This window comes from Colossoma macropomum, unplaced genomic scaffold, assembly GCF_904425465.1.
Source record: "Colossoma macropomum unplaced genomic scaffold, Colossoma_macropomum, whole genome shotgun sequence".
NCBI lineage: Eukaryota > Metazoa > Chordata > Actinopteri > Characiformes > Serrasalmidae > Colossoma > Colossoma macropomum.
In genome coordinates, this window is record NW_023494795.1 from 250,647 (window position 1) to 267,760 (window position 17,114).

Below are 17,114 nucleotides of genomic sequence, written 5' to 3' on the forward strand. Positions count from 1 at the left end.
CATTCGATTTAGTCACAGGGATGGCGGGACACATTTTCAGCCAAGCATCAGCAACCAGGAACAAACTCTTCAATCATGAAGAAATAGATATCAAGTAAGGTTTATTTTCATTGCTTGACTGTGATTGTATGTCAAGCATCTCAGTGTTTTGGCTAGTAACAGAGCGCGTGTGTCCCAGCCAAATTTCTGACCAATCAAAGAACGCCCATGTTTGTATTTTGGTGCATTTTAGCCGTTGCAGTGTGAAACCAAGGCTACATTCTTAGGTAAAAGTGGCCCAAATTTGATTTCCTCACCAAATACAATTTTTTTGTTTTGCTGTTCAGAATATCTTTTAACTGTAACATCAGTCTGAACAGATCAGCTCCTAAACTGACCCGCATACAAAAGAACAGAGCGTCACACTGCTTTAGTGGCTCATCCAGAGGAAAACAATCACGACCGCCAACGAACACCAGTCGCTCCCGGAGGACCAGCTTCATCTTCACCAGCATCACAGGAGCCATCATGAAGCTTCACTGACTGACAGCTGGGCTCATCACCCAGAATGCGTCCGAGCCGTAAAAAGGGCGCGGTCACTTCTTTGGTTCGCGTCCTCGGATTCTTTAAACTCTGCTTTCAGACTTTTAGCTGTTCTTTGACGCTGCAGCCTCGTTCTCCTGCGGCCGCGTTCAGACATTTCTTTCCAAATCCCTTTTGATGAGTCTCTTCTAATTTTGGTACAGAAACATCACCAACATGTTTATGAGTCTCAGCAGCGCAAAATGATGATGAATGACGGGTTGGATTGACATAAAAGTGGCATGAATTCCGATCTGGCTGTTCAGACTGAGTCGCGTTGCCGCAGATCGGATACGTATCGGATTTCTGTACCACATACAAAAGCGTCTCAAATCAGAATTGAAAATGTCAGATTCAGTGTGTTTATCTATTCACACTGACACACACATCTGTGTCACATATGAAGAAAAAGATCAGATTTGGGCCACTTTTACCTGCTGTGTGGACAAAGCCCAAGATACAGTGTTAGAGAAAGGAGTGTAAAAGGAGCCTCAGAAACCAGACCGAGCCAAGACTAAGTACTTCTAATAGTCCAGTCAGTGTGATTTACTCGCGCTACTCTTAGTTGGCGAAGACAATCGAACCCTTCTGTTTATGCGATCATAGTTAATCCCGTCAGACCACTGTTGATCCATTGGTGTGCATGTAAACATAGTTACTGAATACTGTCACCTTCAGAGTCAACAGCTACGGTTTTAAACTGAGTCACATTCATCTTTATAGAACTTCTGGTGCTGCCATAATCAGCTACGGTCACTGGAGTGGCCACCTAAATAAGCATCTTTATCAAGGCGTCTTCTTTTCTTACGCTCACTCATGCTGTTTTCGTAAGTAGGTGATAAATAGGCCTCGTCAAAGAACTAAAGCATGTTCCTTAACGCAATGGAATCACAGAAATAAACAATCTGTAGTCCTTTAGTGACCGTAGGTACATTTAATACTGCTGTACTTTAATGCGCAGGTGTAAACATTTTGATTGTAGATAGTAATTTATAACAGGAAGGGCATTAGGCCTCCGTAAGGCCATTGTGGTCAGTCAAACCACTGTGAATGAATGTGCCTTGACTGTACTTTTTGCATGATAGGACAGCAATAAAATTTTGCTTCTAACTATCAACTCCAGAGTGAACTGTCTGACGAATCAACGTGTAAAATCAAGCGGTAAAATGAAACAGCATACAGCTGATTTCTGTACGATCCTCATAATGTCTTTATAGATGAGAGGCGTGTGGCTTTGTGTGACGTCACTTAGTGATTCTGATGTAGGAATATATACTACAAAGGTCAAGTTACGTTTTGTTGATCTTCCAAGTGAAAATAAGGTCATTGTTTATTTGCTGAATTGAACGTAGATGGTGCACATCGTAGGAGAATACATAGTAAATCGATAGTTTGGCAGAAAATCTAATTTAGAGAAGTTTCCCATAACTCTAAATGTAGTCAGTCAGTGGAGACGTGGCTGTTATCTGCGGTTTGCATCTGTGGTTTGGCGCTGGTGCTCCTACTCCTGTTTTTAGGTGTGCATAAATGTGCATAAACATAAATGTGGCCTGTGCAAGAGTTATGGAGCATTTTTCCCAATATGTTAAAGTTCACTTTGCAGAAAAATGCCATATGTAAGCATGTAAGGCCAGAGGCAGTTTGCATGATGCTAATCGGTGGAGCTAAATCTTCCATTACTCTTTAGCTAGATTAGCCTCACAGCTTCAGTGCAGAACTAAAGACGTAAACCTGGGTACTCTTTAGGGAACGTTACACTCGTTTGATTCTATATAGTGGGTTCACAATTCAGTATTCTTAGAATATTCACAACAAAATTTGAGCGAAGAAAAATGACTGTCCCCAGATAGCAAGAGGACAGAACCCGCTGTCTTTACTAAGGAACCCTTGGAGAACCAGCTTTAAGAGTGTAAATGCAGTCAGTTAAGACATGCCTGGCATGTGGTTCTGCTACTACAGTTTTTAGGTATTTTTTGTGTCCGTTATTGATGCGTTACTATGTTAGCCTCGTAGCTCCATGATGCTAATCGGTGGAGCTAAATCTTCCATTACTCGTTAGCTAGATTAGCCTCATAGCTTTAGTGCAAAACTAAAGATGTAAACCTGTGTTCTCGTTGGTGAACGTTACACTCGTTCAGTTCTCTTTAATTCAGTATTCTTAGGATATTTCCAACAAAATTTGAGTGAAGAAAAATGACCCCAGATAGCGAGAGGACAGAACCCGCTGTCTTTACTAAGGAACCCTTGAAGAACTCTTGTTTGTCCTCCTTGTAGATGTCAGAGACGATAGCTCATCTGCTGCTGCACAGTTTGTGTTGGCCATCCTCTAGTCCTTCATCAGTGGTCACTGGATGTTTTTGGTTCTCAGTCCAGCAGCGACACTGCTGTGTCTGATCCACTCGTACCAGCACGACACACACTAACACACCACCACCACCTCAGTGTCACTGCAGTGCTGAGAATGACCCACCAACCAAATACCTGCTCTGTGGGTGTCCAGACCACTGAAGAACAGGGTAAGAAAGTATGCGGAGAAACAGACGGACTACAGTCTGTAACTGTAGAACTACAGAGTGCACCTATACGGTCAGTGGAGCTGATAAAATGGACAGTGAGGTGGATTTAATGTCATGGCTTTTGTTTTTTGTTTGTATTTTGCTCTTTGTTTATGGAAGAGAGGCGTGTGGTGTGATGTCATCTTAAGAGCGTAACAGCGCAGAAGTAAACAGTTTAAGGATCACATGAAAAAAAGCCAAGACAAGGGTTTTTTTTTAGCTTTTTTTTTTGCACAAAAACAGTACATTTAATTCAAGTGTTCCCCAGCACAAATACATAAGAAAGGAGTCATTCTATTCCCCTCTATCTCTCCCCCTCTCTCCCTCTCTCTCTCTCTCTCTCTCTTTCTCTTCACACTCTGTCTGCATGTGTCCAGAGAGGTGGTAAGGGACGAAATTCTCTCTCCGAGAACTACGTCACCCGGTAACACATCAGAGGTGCAGCCACAGAGGGGGGGAGAAAGAGAAAAGGGAGAGGGAGAGAGAGCGAGACGGAGGAGGGAGAAAAAGAGAGCAGACTGTTTTGACTGACCAAATGAATGACAGAAGGTAGGACATGGCTGCGGTCAATAAATATTGAGGCGACAACAATCATATATTTATGTCTATATATGTGTGTATATAAAACCCATAACATTACAGTCGGATCAAACTAAAGCCAGAGTACATGGAGGGAGTCGGGAAGCAAGGAATGTTGGGTAATGTAGTTTTTGCTGCCAAAGATAAAGCAAGTTACGTATCAGTGCACAGAACCCCTCAGAATGAACGTGTGTCCAGTATAACAGAATGACTTTCTCCTCGAGACGCTCATACTACAGTAATGTCTAGGCTAAAACACATGAATTTCTCCATTTTATTCTTTTTTTTTTTCTACTTTTACATCTTCATCAAGTACAAAGTTAAAATGCATTTGTTAATATATTCATAAAAGAGTAAAATAATAGTGCTTTTTTTTTTTTTTCCATAACTACGACAACATAAAAACAGTCATTGTCAAGACCGGTCGATTCTTAATTCCCAACAATATATTTCATGTAATTATTATTTTATTTAATTTTTTTTTTTTTTCTCATTTAAGAATAAATTGTATAGCACCTTTTTGAAACGCCTTCACTCACACATCTCTTTAAAGATTTAATTTCCTAAAATAACCTTATATAAAGGAACTCCTCCTTTAAAGCTGTCAACTGGTTATTGGTTGGCTCTCAAATTCATCACCTGTCAATCACCCTCTCATCTGAGACAAATTCATAAATACATAATTAAAGAAAGAGAGAGAAAACAAAAACAAAAAAATCTCCGGGCGTGGCATTTCGTCGACACGCCCTTCCTCCCACGCCTCCTTACAGCTTATCAGAATTAAGCTCCGCCTTCGCCCAGTCTCCTAATCAAAACAAGCTATGCTAACACTATCGTACGTCGGCCTACGATCACACCGAATTACCCTAAACAAATTTTTAAAAACACACCCGGCGCACAAAACATAACTGAATGCTAAAAAAGGCAAACGTATCTATGTACAGTTCATTTACCGCTGAACTCGTAGCGCGACTGAGTTGCGTTCGTGTTGTAGGACTTGAGCGGTCTTGGCCAAACTAAGGCTGGAGTTTCCGTTAGATCAGACGAGCCGAGCTCGCGCAGACGTTCAGGGCACGTGAAGACTCGACGCAGCGGCTAACGTGGCCATCCACACCCGTAGGCACATCTTCTCGAAGCTTAGCTTGGTTTAGCGTAGCTTAACTCCTGGACTTAGGCTGATTCGCCGCGTTTACGGACACAGCCGTGGACTACGTAGAGCTTTCGTTACGCAATCACCTCAGACAGTACGACGACAGCACACTTAGTATAATTATTCCAAAGGTCGGGGCTGGATAACAGCCCAGGAACCTCTTTATAGTCTGGGTTGGAAGCAGGCATTAGCCTAGCCTAGCCTAGCCTAGCCTAGCCTGTCAGTTGTGGGAGTCTACAGTTCACGAAGATGCTTTTCAAAAAATGCTTTGGGAAAGGAAAAAAATAATGAATAAAACAATTTCAGCTTTTAAGAACGTTTCTGTAAGCACCAGAATGTCCCCTCGTCCGTCCTCTGATCTGAAAGAGGATCTCCGACGGGACGATACAGTAATCTAGATTGTAATCTGGAAGGTGTGTGCACACTTTGTCAGCACCTACACACCATGAGAGGCCACGGCCACCGAAGTCTGAAGGAATTCTGGGAGCACCATGTGACCAGTTTATATGACATCACACAGAGAGGCCACTATCCCAGAATCCCCGGAGCACAGAATACACCAAGCTCTCTCTGAGCTGGATTAGCACGCCCAGAATTGCAGATCAGTTAATAAACTAAATGATATTCGTAAAGCCAGTGGGCCTGTGGGTCGGCGTACAGGCTAACGCTAGCCCGGTCCTCACTCACAGTTCGAAGAAAACAATATAAGTAAAATGTAAAAATGTGCAATAAGAGATGATAGAAAGAAAGATAAAGGGGGGAGAGAAAGCACCCTGGAGAGATTTTTCCATAGTTTTTTTCGTAGACAGAGTAAAGCAAAAACGTAGCAGGATTTCTCCACACACTCACACGCAGCTCTTCAGTACAGTAAAAATGGTGGCGTTTGACAAGACCTTGTAGTTTTACAGTTTACAGTAGAAATGAATTCAGCTGGTGGTTGCTAATATCACCACAGTGATTTGTGGAAGGATTTTCGATTTTTTTTTCTTTTGCGCTGCTGCCCCCTGTAGGTGTGGAGGGGAACCCGCAGTAAAAATTGCTCTGAGACCGGAGCTCTCTGAGTTTGTAAAACGGAGCCTTCTCTTGTCCGAATCTTTTGCACTCTTAGCGGTATTGCATCACAGCCTGGAACACAGAAAACTCTGCTGTGGACAGAATGAATCGTTTTCTAAGCACGGTTCTCCTCAGCTCTGTTCACCTTTCCAGTTTTCCCTGTGCAGGGTGTGCGTGTGTGTATATGTGTAGTAGCCCAAAGCGTTCTTGCAAGTTGTGTGATATTACTCTCCTGTAACTCTCTATCTTTTTTTTTTTTGGTTTGTGTGTTTTACTACCCTCTCTGTGTGGTACGCCGCTCGTCAAAAGTTTGGGGACACCTGGCTTTGTCCATTTTTAATACAGATGCCATGTTTTCTTTGTTGGTTTGCTATATTTTTTTAATATTTAAGGAATGAAAAATGTAGACATTTTCTGTAAACAGGCCTACTTGCAATAGTACGTGCATTGATGCATGCTGGGTATTGTAGTGAGGGAACAATGAAGGACAAAAATGATATAAAAGTGGTCTATCCCTGCATTCACAACGGCAGCGGCGTGACGCGGCGGCTGGAGGTCGTTCATTTTCAATGAAAGCTGGCGATTTCTGCCGACAGGAGGCGGCACGAACATTGGTGACGCGGCAAAGTTGAGCAGAGTTTAACTGTTTTCCTCACAAACTGACTGCCCAGACTTGGGGATTAAATAAAAATAAGCACACCAGGATTTTTACTTGTAGTGGGAATGCATCTGATTTGTGCTTGGCGTCAGTGAAACCATGGCAACCAATGGTCTGCTGGAGTTTAGAAACGCCCACAGGCGATAAGCAATCAGTGATTTGGGCGACAAAAGGCAAATAGTCGCTGCCGGTGTGAACGCAGGCTGAAGGCCGCAATGCTGCATTATACTGCATAACTCGGTTAATATCATTTTAAATGCTAGTTTTAGGCCAGAATGCCACTTTAGAGGCTAACCAAGTTATTTTATGAACAAAACAACCTCATAAATTCTTGACAGTGCTGGCTTAAGAATAAAACCAAAGACAACCCGTTTTATCCCCTTGTTGTGATGACGTTTATTCTCAAGCTAGCCACTAATTCTGTCACGAATTAGCATTTATGATGTTGTTTTGTTTTCAATTAACTTGTTTTGCCTCAGCACCTAAACGCTTCACATGTTTAAACCACTTTTGGGCCAAAAGAGTTTAAAACTGTCAAATAGTTCTTTAAAAACAGCTTGACTTCATCCCAAGGAAGACATGTTGCCAAACAAGAAGCCAAGTGATGAGGCTAAATCTACCCGACGCTTTAGCACAGATATTTTCTCGTGCTTAATTGAAAAGTAACAGTGAGAAAACTCTAATTTGCGGGTCCCCAGACCTTTGACGGGCAGCGTCAGTCTACGTGTTATCACTCTCTCTGTGTAAGTGCCCCCATAGATTCCCAGCGGTAAGGCCTCTTAAGTGTGGCTGTGCGTTGGTATTGCTGAGAGGGAGGAGAGATAGAAGAAGACAGAGAAGGATGGAGATAGAGAAAAGGGGCAGAAATAGATAGAGAGCATAGAGACAGAGAGAAAGAGAAAGAGCGAGAGCACCGTAGTTGTATCAGTTGAACAGCAGGTGAGTTGTATAGTAGAGTAGTATAGTACCGCAGTTAAAACTGTAAACAGTGTATCAGTTGATTTGTGTGTGTGTGTGTGTGTGTTCTAGCACAAGGCTTCCCTCTCACAGCTCTGTGTGTGTGTGTGTGTGTGTGTGTGTGTGTGTGTGTGTGTGTATGTGTGTGTGCGTTGTATTCCATGATTGCACATCTTGGTTATGGGGGTAAGTATGGACGTCCACTCCTGTCAGATACAGCAGGAAAGAAATCACCTTCGATTTTTTTTCTTTGTTTCCAGCAGCAGTTTGTCTAAAAATGGACTTTTTAAGGACTTATTTTCTTAAAAATGTTGAGACTGTGTCTCATAATAATTACTTATTTTCTTAAAATATCGACTATGTGAAAAAAGTGACTGTCAAAATATGGCAAAATAAAGACTAATAATTATTTGTTAGCGCAAAGTATTTATTTACTTGAATATCATAATAGTATTTCGAAATCTTGAGAATAAGTTTTTATTTGCAATATTAAGTCAATATAAGCTATTAATAAGATAAACTTTGGCATTCTGCTCCCAGAAATTGAGAACAAATCGTAGTCAATAGTTGATATTTTGAGATATTAAGTCAATATTTTGAAAAAAAAATAGCAATCGTTCAAGATGTTATGTCAAAATTTTGAGATAAAATTTCATTATTTTGAGATATTAAGTCGATATTTTGAAAAAAAAATTGTTCAAGATATTACATGACAATTCCGAGATAGGAATTCAATGAGATATTAAGTCAATATTTTGAGATACAGATTTAATAATTTGGAGATATTAAGTCAATATTTTGAAAAAAAAAAAAACTTGGTAATTGTTTAAGGCATTATGGTATTATGTGAAAATTTTGAGATAAAACCATTATTTTGAGATATTAAGTCAATATTTTGGAAAAAGAAATGGAGCAATTGTTTAAGATGTTTTGTGAAAATTTTGGGATAAGAATTCATTATTTTGAGATATTAAGTCAATATTTTGAGATAAAAATGCATTATTTTGAGATATTAAGTCAATATTCTGAGTAAAGAACTTTTTTGGAGGATATTACACAAATTTGTCAAGAAAATAAGCCATTATTTTAACAAGGTTTCAAAACAAAACAACACCTTTTTTGTGATGTGTGCATTTGCTGAACAGAACTCCTGGTCACTGCATTGTTTGTTCCGAGACCTCCGCCTAACTGTGATTGGTCCACATCGTGTCACATGTTTGCCTGCTCTACTGCATGGAGCCTCTAGCAATGCTAAGACATGCACAGAGTTGTGTTTGGTGGTGGTTCCATGTTGTTTAGTCCTATTTGATATTTACTGCAGGCTTCAGTCAATATATGACATGAAAATAAGGCATTATTTCAAGGTAGCAAGCCAATATTTTGACATTCTGCTGCCAGAAACAGAGAAGAAAAGGAGAACAGGGAAGGTGTTTTCCACCTCTTCCTGTTGGGAATGGGCTACCATAGGTAAAGGAAGCAGGATGCATGGGTTAACTTTTAAAAAAGAAGGCGTGACCCTCCCTACCAGCTTTGTGCTCAAAGAGACTGTCCTCTTGCTCTCTCTCTCTCACACACACACTCACTCATGCACACAGTCTCTTTTTTTGTCACTCCTGCCCGAGAGAAGCCTTGCTATCACAGATGAAAGGTGTCGATCGTCCCGACATCATAGTAAATGCTTAAAAAAGGAAAAAAAAAAATAATAATGTAGCCACAAGCGGCAATCATCGGGGTCCAAGCACCATGTTTGCAACTAGTTCCCAATTTGCAATTACTATTTTAGCCCCGCCCCAGCAATTGAATATTACTGTTGATGTGGTAAACATCAGTTTAAAATCAAGCTTCCTAATGATCTATTTTAATCAGAGCAAGAGATACTGAAAATCTATATCTACAGAAATGCTATAGCTGTAACAAGGCAGCTGGCTTATCCCGCATGGGGATCAAACCTGTGGTCCCTGTGTTTGGAGACCAGGATGCTATGGTGTAAGCTACCGACCAAGTTCTGTAGGGTGAACAAAGCACTCGAGACAATAGCTGGAGGAAGGGAGGGAAAACTAAGATGACTCAAAGTCAGAGGGGGTTCAACCCTCCGACCTCTGAGCTGAAAGGCCAGCATGCTAGCAGGAGCACCACTGAAGAGACAAACTTGGTGACAGAAACCAAGGGTGACCTCAGAACCTCTCAGAAACGTAAAACAATAACTCCCTTCTTTGTTTCTTTCTCTCATGTGCCTTTCTTTTTTTCCCCTCGGCGAACAGGAGAACATTAGGAAGCACCAGACCTTGAGAGAGAGCTTTTACCAAGTTGCCAGCTTTGGCAAGAATGCTTGCATGTGGCAGCATGAACTGAGCAGAGAGCTACATGGTGGTGACAAATAGCTGACAACAGTAAGCCCTAATCAGCCTGGGTCAGTTCTCTTTCTCCCTCTGGTGGCCAGGGTTAGCCTAACAGGAGACCGGGACATTACATTAACAGGCACTAGATAGCATTGTTGCACCCCCCTGGAGACTGATTTAAAGAAAATTTAGCATGCCTCTCAGTTTGCCAGATTTGCAAATATGGTCAGGAGCGCCAAGCCTGCAAACGGTCTCCTGAAATCTGATTGGCTAGTGGTGGCCGTTTTTGTCCAATTATGAAATCATCTTCAACGTTCCATTAAAAAGTAGCTCAAAGATGCAGCAGAGCTTAATTGGGTACACGGTGACTGAGAAACAGTTTTTTTGCATGTTATAGCACCTCCTACACTTACAGTATGATCCTCATTACATTCTACGTAAGAATACTGAGAAGAAAAATCTGAGCAGGTGCAGGAACAGTTGCAGCACCCTTGGTGATTGGACCCCTAATAACAGTTAATATGGCAATAAAACCAATAAACAGTACTAAAATACTGAGCAAAAGTATTAGGCCAGCTGAAATGTATAAAACTATTTATCCGTGTTTTGTTTGTAACAAACACTATATACCAGATAAAAAATACAAATAATCTTTAATACAGTAAATAGTTACAAAGACTTGTTTTCGAAAAAGTCAACTCCACCACCAGCACACCTGAATTAATTTAATGAAGGTACTGGATGGTGACTATAAACTGGGATACCTCCAGGAAAGGCTCGGAAATGACTCAGCTAACCAATTACAACGGTTCTAATGTTATTTGTATTTATACTAATGTTAGCGTTTTTCTTAGCAAATACATGCTTACTGCCCAGATCAATAGCTTTAAATCTCCCAGGAGGCCTAAAACTTTTGCAAAGTACTGCATGTCTTATTATGTCTTCAATAAATAGCTGACATGTGAAAGTGAGACTATGTAGTTGGATGAAACATCGTATTTTTTTTGATGAATAGCACCAGTAGGTCGTCAGGCAACTACCGAAAACAAAAGAAAGGGGTGGAGCTTGGTCGGTATGCGGATGAGGGAGTGAAGCGAGTCGTTGTGATGTCATAACAGGTGTGCGAGGGTTAAAGACAGGCGAAGTATTCCTTCAGTGGGGCGAAAAGGTGCCTAATGACGGGGACGCTCCACGACCTTCCCAGAAGCCTTTGCCTGGCCAGACGACTCATGTTGGACACGTCTGTGTAATGGACAGGAAAACCAAACACCCTGAAACAGAGAAAGAGAAAATACGTTATACTCACGAATGCATGCTGCTAACACACAAACACATTGAACACCTCCCTTTCCTTTCATCCCTCACTTCCATTCCTCCATCCCTCAGATCCCTCCACCATTGTGACTGTTTCTCTCCAACCCTCAACCCAGTCAAGTTCATAAATGTCAGATCTGCTGTGTAATACTTGAACTAAAGTGTAGGTGGTTTATTGTTTTATCTTCTTCATGGATTTGATTGAAAATATGTAATTAACACAATTATTGTAAACACAAAGTTATTAAGAGTTGCATATGAATGCCCCTTTAGACTGGCTTTACATGGTGAAACTTTCATCCAGCTAGTTGCATGTTGTGAGTTTCATGCAACATGGCTCAGGAAAATGGCAAAAAGAAACAACAGCATTGCATAAAATTAATCAGATCAGCAGGATTTTGTCTTCAGTCCCCAAATAAAACATCTATTTTTTGTCTTTCACTTGTTTCATGGAGATGGGACAGTTGTAGCTGTTGTGGTTGAGTTTCAAATTAGATGCTGGAAGCTTTATGTCATGCAACTCAAGTAAAATGTAGTTTCATGTAAGTTTCAAGCAACTTAAAATGAATGTTTCACTGTGTAAAGCCAGCGTGAGGATCATCTGATGAGAACATGAAGGCAGCGTCCATCCATCCATCCATCCATCCCTCTACCCACCTGTCCATCCACACATCCATTCATCCTTATCCTTCCATACATATCCATCCCTCCACCCATCTGTCCATCCAGGCATCCTTTTATCTATCCATCCCTACACCAATCTAGCCATTCAAACATCCCCCCAACCATTTGTCCATCCATCCCTCCACCCATCTGTCCATCCACAGATCCGTTATTGTATCCATCCCTACACCAATCTACCCATTCATCCATCCAACCATTTATCCATTCATCTATCCATCTTTCCATTCATCTATTCACCCATTTATCCCTTCATCTGTCCCCATCTGTCCATCCAGGCATCCATTTATCCACCCATCCCTACACCAATCTACCCATTCACCCATCCCTCCAACCATTTATCCATCCATTCATCTATCTCATCCATCCATTTATTCATCCATCCATGCCTCCACCCATCTGTCATCCAAGCATCCGTTCATCTATCCATCCCTACACCAATCTAGCCATTCATACATCCCTCCAACCATTTATTCATCCATTCCTCCACCCATCTGTCCATTAACACATCTGTTTATCTATCCATCGCTACACAAATCTACCCATTCATCCATCGGTCTGTTCATCCATCCCTCCAACCATTTACTCATCTATCATCCATCCATCTCTCCATACACCCATCCATCCATTCACTCATCTTTTACCTCTCCATCTCGGTGCACCAGAGAATGTCCTCCTTGTTGTTCATGTAGACGGGGAAGTGCTGGTCTTTGCCCTGCTTGATGGAGTTGGAGCGAGTGGTGATGGTTCTCAACTTATCAAACTGAAAAAACACAGACCCAGCCTCTAATTGAGCCACGCCCCCCTCAGCCACCCCACACCTAATCATAAAGCTCACAGACACATTAGTGTGCACCCCCTGAACCCTGGAGCATCACAGCAGCACACAGGTTAGGGTTTTCTCTGCTCTAACACACCATATTCATTCATAAAGAGCTACAACACAGTTAACTGATCAACTGGAACAGGTGTGTTACAGTACAGAAGGCCCTGAAGTGTGTAGTGCTTATTTAATCTAGGACTGAACTTAAACTGCACTTAATCTGTGGAACCATTTCTAATTGAATGTTATCTGCCAGAGTCACTGCTGACTGACCATGAAGGAATAGATCAGTGATAAATGTTCCCCACAGTGTCCCTTTACCCCAAATTCAGCCAATCAGACAAGACCTCTATACATTTGTGCAGCTTCAAAAAAGCTGTTTCAGCTGTATCCATATTAATACACTGACCAGCCATAACATTAAGACCACCTCCTTGTTTCTACACTTATTGTCCATTTTATCAGCTCCACTTACTATATAGGTGCACTTTGTAGTTCTACAGTTACAGACTGTAGTCCATCTGTTTCTCTGATACTTTGTTAGCCCCCTCTTACCCTGTTCTTCAGTGGTCAGGACCCCCATGGACCCTCACAGAGCAGGTACTATTTGGGTGGTGGATCATTCTCAGCACTGCAGTAACACTGACGTGGTGGTGGTGTGTTAGTGTGTGTTGATATCCAGCCAACAGCATCCTGTGGGCAGCGTCCTGTGACCACTGATGAAGGACTAGAGGATGACCAACACAAACTGTGCGGCAGCAGATGAGCTATCGTCTCTGACTTTACATCTACAAGGTGGACCAACAAGGTAGGAGTGTCTAATAGAGTGGACAGTGAGTGGACACAGTGTTTAAAAACTCCAGCAACACTGCTGTGTCTGATCCACTCGCACCAGCACAGCACACACTAACACACCACCACCATGTCAGTGTTACTGCAGTGCTGAGAATGACCCACCACCCAAATAGTACCTGCTCTGTGAGGGTCCATGGGGGTCCTGACCACTGAAGAACAGGGTAAAAGGGGGCTAACAAAGTATCAGAGAAACAGATGGACTACAGTCTGTAACTGTAGAACTACAAAGTGCACCTATATAGTAAGTGGAGCTGATAAAATGGACAATGAGCGTAGAAACAAGGAGGTGGTCATAATGTTATGCCTGACCGGTGTATACAGCATGTTGTACAGCAGGGGTGTCAAACTCAACCACTAAAAGGGCCATATTAACAAATCCGTGGGCCAGCTGTGCTTCTATTTTACTTATACGATTCAAAAATACATTTAAATAAATACAAATTCTATTATATAAAACAACAGACCACATTAGCGGCAGATACTGTTAAAGTCCCCAGTATACAGTAGTTTTTTTAAACTGGCCATTCGCCTGAACTAGACAGCTGGCATCTTTTTTTTTGTGTTGCTATCCCATGGATCATTGTTGGGGAGGGGGTGGGAAAACACATTATGTTGCAGTGCATGCTGGGAACTGTAGTGCAACTCATGGTGAAATGGGCTAATATTAATAGAAAATAAAAATAATTTTGCGGGCTGAATAGGATTGAGCCACGGGCCTGACTTGGCCTGCAGGCCTTGTGTTTGACACATGGGTTGTACAGTGTAAGAAAGAGTCTAAGATCATTTATAGCCCAGTTCTGTATTATATTACATTATTATAGCCCAATAACAAAGACAAAAACTTCAGACAAAAAACATGTCTTGGCAGAATAACTACATTTGGGGTGAGGGGGGTGGTGATTCGCCTACGTTCACAAGATTTTTAACTGCTGTCAGAACAAAAGCGTGTATCTCTGTAACTGTAACTTTACAAGTCAATGGAATGAAATCGTTATCCAAATTCTGGACCATGTCTGTTGGTCAAATCTTCACGCAGTTAAAAGAGCAGCTATCAAAAAATAAAGAATGAGAAAAAAAGATACAAGGTTTTGTTCTGAAAGTGACACATCCCTTACATTTTTTCTGATTGATGACATACTGTATGTAAAATCTCTTGAACAATATTGATGACAACTGAACTGACTCCAAGAACATAAACAAACACTGGCAGTGAAACAGGGCACAAACAGAACTGTGCAGAATGTTTAGGCACCTGGGAAAATTATGATCAAGAAGCTATAAGCATTTATTTACTCAGAAAAAACACTAATATCCTAATAAATACAAATATTATTAATATAATAGTGATCATTTTGTGTATGTCAGTGTGTTCATTTAACCATTTCCTTGTGAAAGGCCAGTATTATTTGTAGTTATGAACTAATATCCGGTTTTGGTTAATCAATACGTTTAGATACTACAACTACAGGGAGATTCACTGGAAAGAGGCCCTGAACGTTCTGTAATAACTCTCTCTAGGACGAAGCAGTCAGAACGAAACAACGTGCAATGAGCTCCTCAGTATATGGAGCTTCGAACAAGCCGGGATGCCCCTGCGTCGGAGCGATGAGGTAGGCGCCGGACAGCCGTTGCAATGTTTAACCTCCATTTGCAGCTTCCAGGTGCAGACCCCCGTACCCCTTCGTATGTCAGAGATCACTTCCAGCATCGCGCGTAATGCAATTGATTACACACACGTAAAGATATGTAGTGTATTTATTTGGTTCAGATTGCTTCATCCTAACGGGAGTTACAGCTGAATATTCGGGGCCTCTTTCCAGTGAATCTCCCTGTACTATATGACTACAGTTAAATCAAGTGTGCTGGTGATGGCATTTAACAATCCATGTGATGGCCAGAGGCGTCCAGGAGAAATCTAGTAACTCTAACTTTTTTATGATGGCATTTTAGGGCCACTGTTAAAAAAAAAAATAATAATAGACCTCAAGAATAAGTAAGTTGTATTTTTTAGAATAAATCATAATGTTTTGAGAATAAAGTCTTAATATATCGAGAATAAAGTCATAATATTTCAATAATAAAGCTGTAAATTTACAAGAATAAACAGTATTTTGAGGATAAAGTTGGCTAACTGTAGGGGGGCTGCCATGAAGCGACGCCATGGTTGCTGTACTGGCGACGATGAAGAGTTCCGCTCCTTTGGGATCGATCATTCTGATCATCATTCTCACTGTCTGTGAAACTTCATGCCCTCTCCTTCAACAACACAGACAGACAGTTTCCTCCGAGTCCGTCTGGCTCTTTATTCTAGATAAACTCAGTTTCCTGCTCAGCCGTTTCTTAGACTAATAACAGGCTGGTGCTGATGTGCAGGACAGACAGGGAGACTGAGTGTTTCTTTATGGGTGAAACAGATATGAAAGTCCACCAACTTCTCACCGCCCCTCATTTAACACCAGTAAGTTGCTACCTTCCTTTTGCAAACACATTGGCCACAATACTGAGACCTTTCCTGGTATTAATGCCACTTAAATGTTATAATTCTCAACTTTTTTCTCGAAATATTACAACTTTGTTCTCAAAATATCACAACTTTATTCTCAAAGTCTACTATTTTTCATTTTGTTAACAGTGGCCCCAAAAGGCTGTTGTACTTTTTACTGTAATAATCTTTATTTGCATTTATTCTAATGATATCCAGCCATACCGGCAAAGAAAAACTTGCTGCCAACATAAATGGTTTTAAATAATGAGCTGAGGTGTCTAAGACTTTTGCACAGTGCTGTACATGCTTCTGAACTCCAAACCACATCTACACAGTCGTCTGCACCCAACATTAGCAGTATTTTTATGAAACTACACACACACACACACACCTTGGCTGTGCGGCCATGTTCTAGACAGTCTTGCAGGTCAAGCCTATCATTCACCATGGCAGTCAATGGCCTGAAGAAGAGAGAAACAGAGAGGAAAAAACCCAAATGTGTTTCATTTTCATCACACGGACGGAGAAAACCACTTCTGATCTGGTGTGCAAGCAGTAATGGAAAGTGACAACAGCTTCTGAGAAGATGAGTCTAACTTCCGCAAAGGCAGAGGAGGAGAATGCGTCATTATTGGATTCAAATACATGTACATAAGCTACAGCATATTCAGCAACAACATAAGCTATGGGCCTCTGCCAGATACTGACAGTGACAGATGAAGAAGCCACCAACCCAGCCAGGCTGAGCAATTCCTGGCTCAATTCCAAATACTTCAGGCTCAGAAAAAAACATTATGAGCCTGTCAAGAGCCACTTTTACCCAAAGATCATATTCAAGCTTTTTGAATCTGTTAGAAATCCAAATTTGGTTTAGTTTTTTTGAAATTTAATGGGAAACAGCTCATTGCAGAGAAAGGATTTCCTTACAGTGGCGGTGATAGAAACCAGGGGTCACTACGACTACAATGCAAAATGATCACTTTATATACTATCCAATGCATGTAAATATGAAAAAATAGGGTTTCTTTGCGTACTGTTTTATAATACTACTACTACTAATAATTATAATCATTTTTATTTAAATAGCACTTTTCATGCTGGTGG

The 17,114-nt window shown here is 41.2% G+C and overlaps 1 protein-coding gene across 12 annotated transcripts in view; it reads right to left on the bottom strand.

The window, feature by feature from the left end:
• Window positions 1-8,193: 8,193 nt before the first annotated feature.
• dnmt3aa (DNA (cytosine-5-)-methyltransferase 3 alpha a) overlaps window positions 8,194-17,114 on the bottom strand; it is a 135,378-nt gene continuing 126,457 nt past the window's right edge. For 11 of the 12 annotated variants that reach the window (XM_036581110.1, XM_036581102.1, XM_036581109.1 and 8 more), the window contains 3 exons: window positions 16,402-16,471; window positions 12,492-12,610; window positions 8,194-11,123 (listed from right to left, as the gene is read on the bottom strand). In XM_036581110.1, the coding sequence (XP_036437003.1) occupies window positions 10,982-11,123; window positions 12,492-12,610; window positions 16,402-16,471 (331 nt within the window). In that variant the 3' untranslated portion in view covers window positions 8,194-10,981. The remainder of the gene's footprint in view (window positions 11,124-12,491; window positions 12,611-16,401; window positions 16,472-17,114) is intronic. The other variant, XM_036581101.1, reaches the window with a different exon arrangement.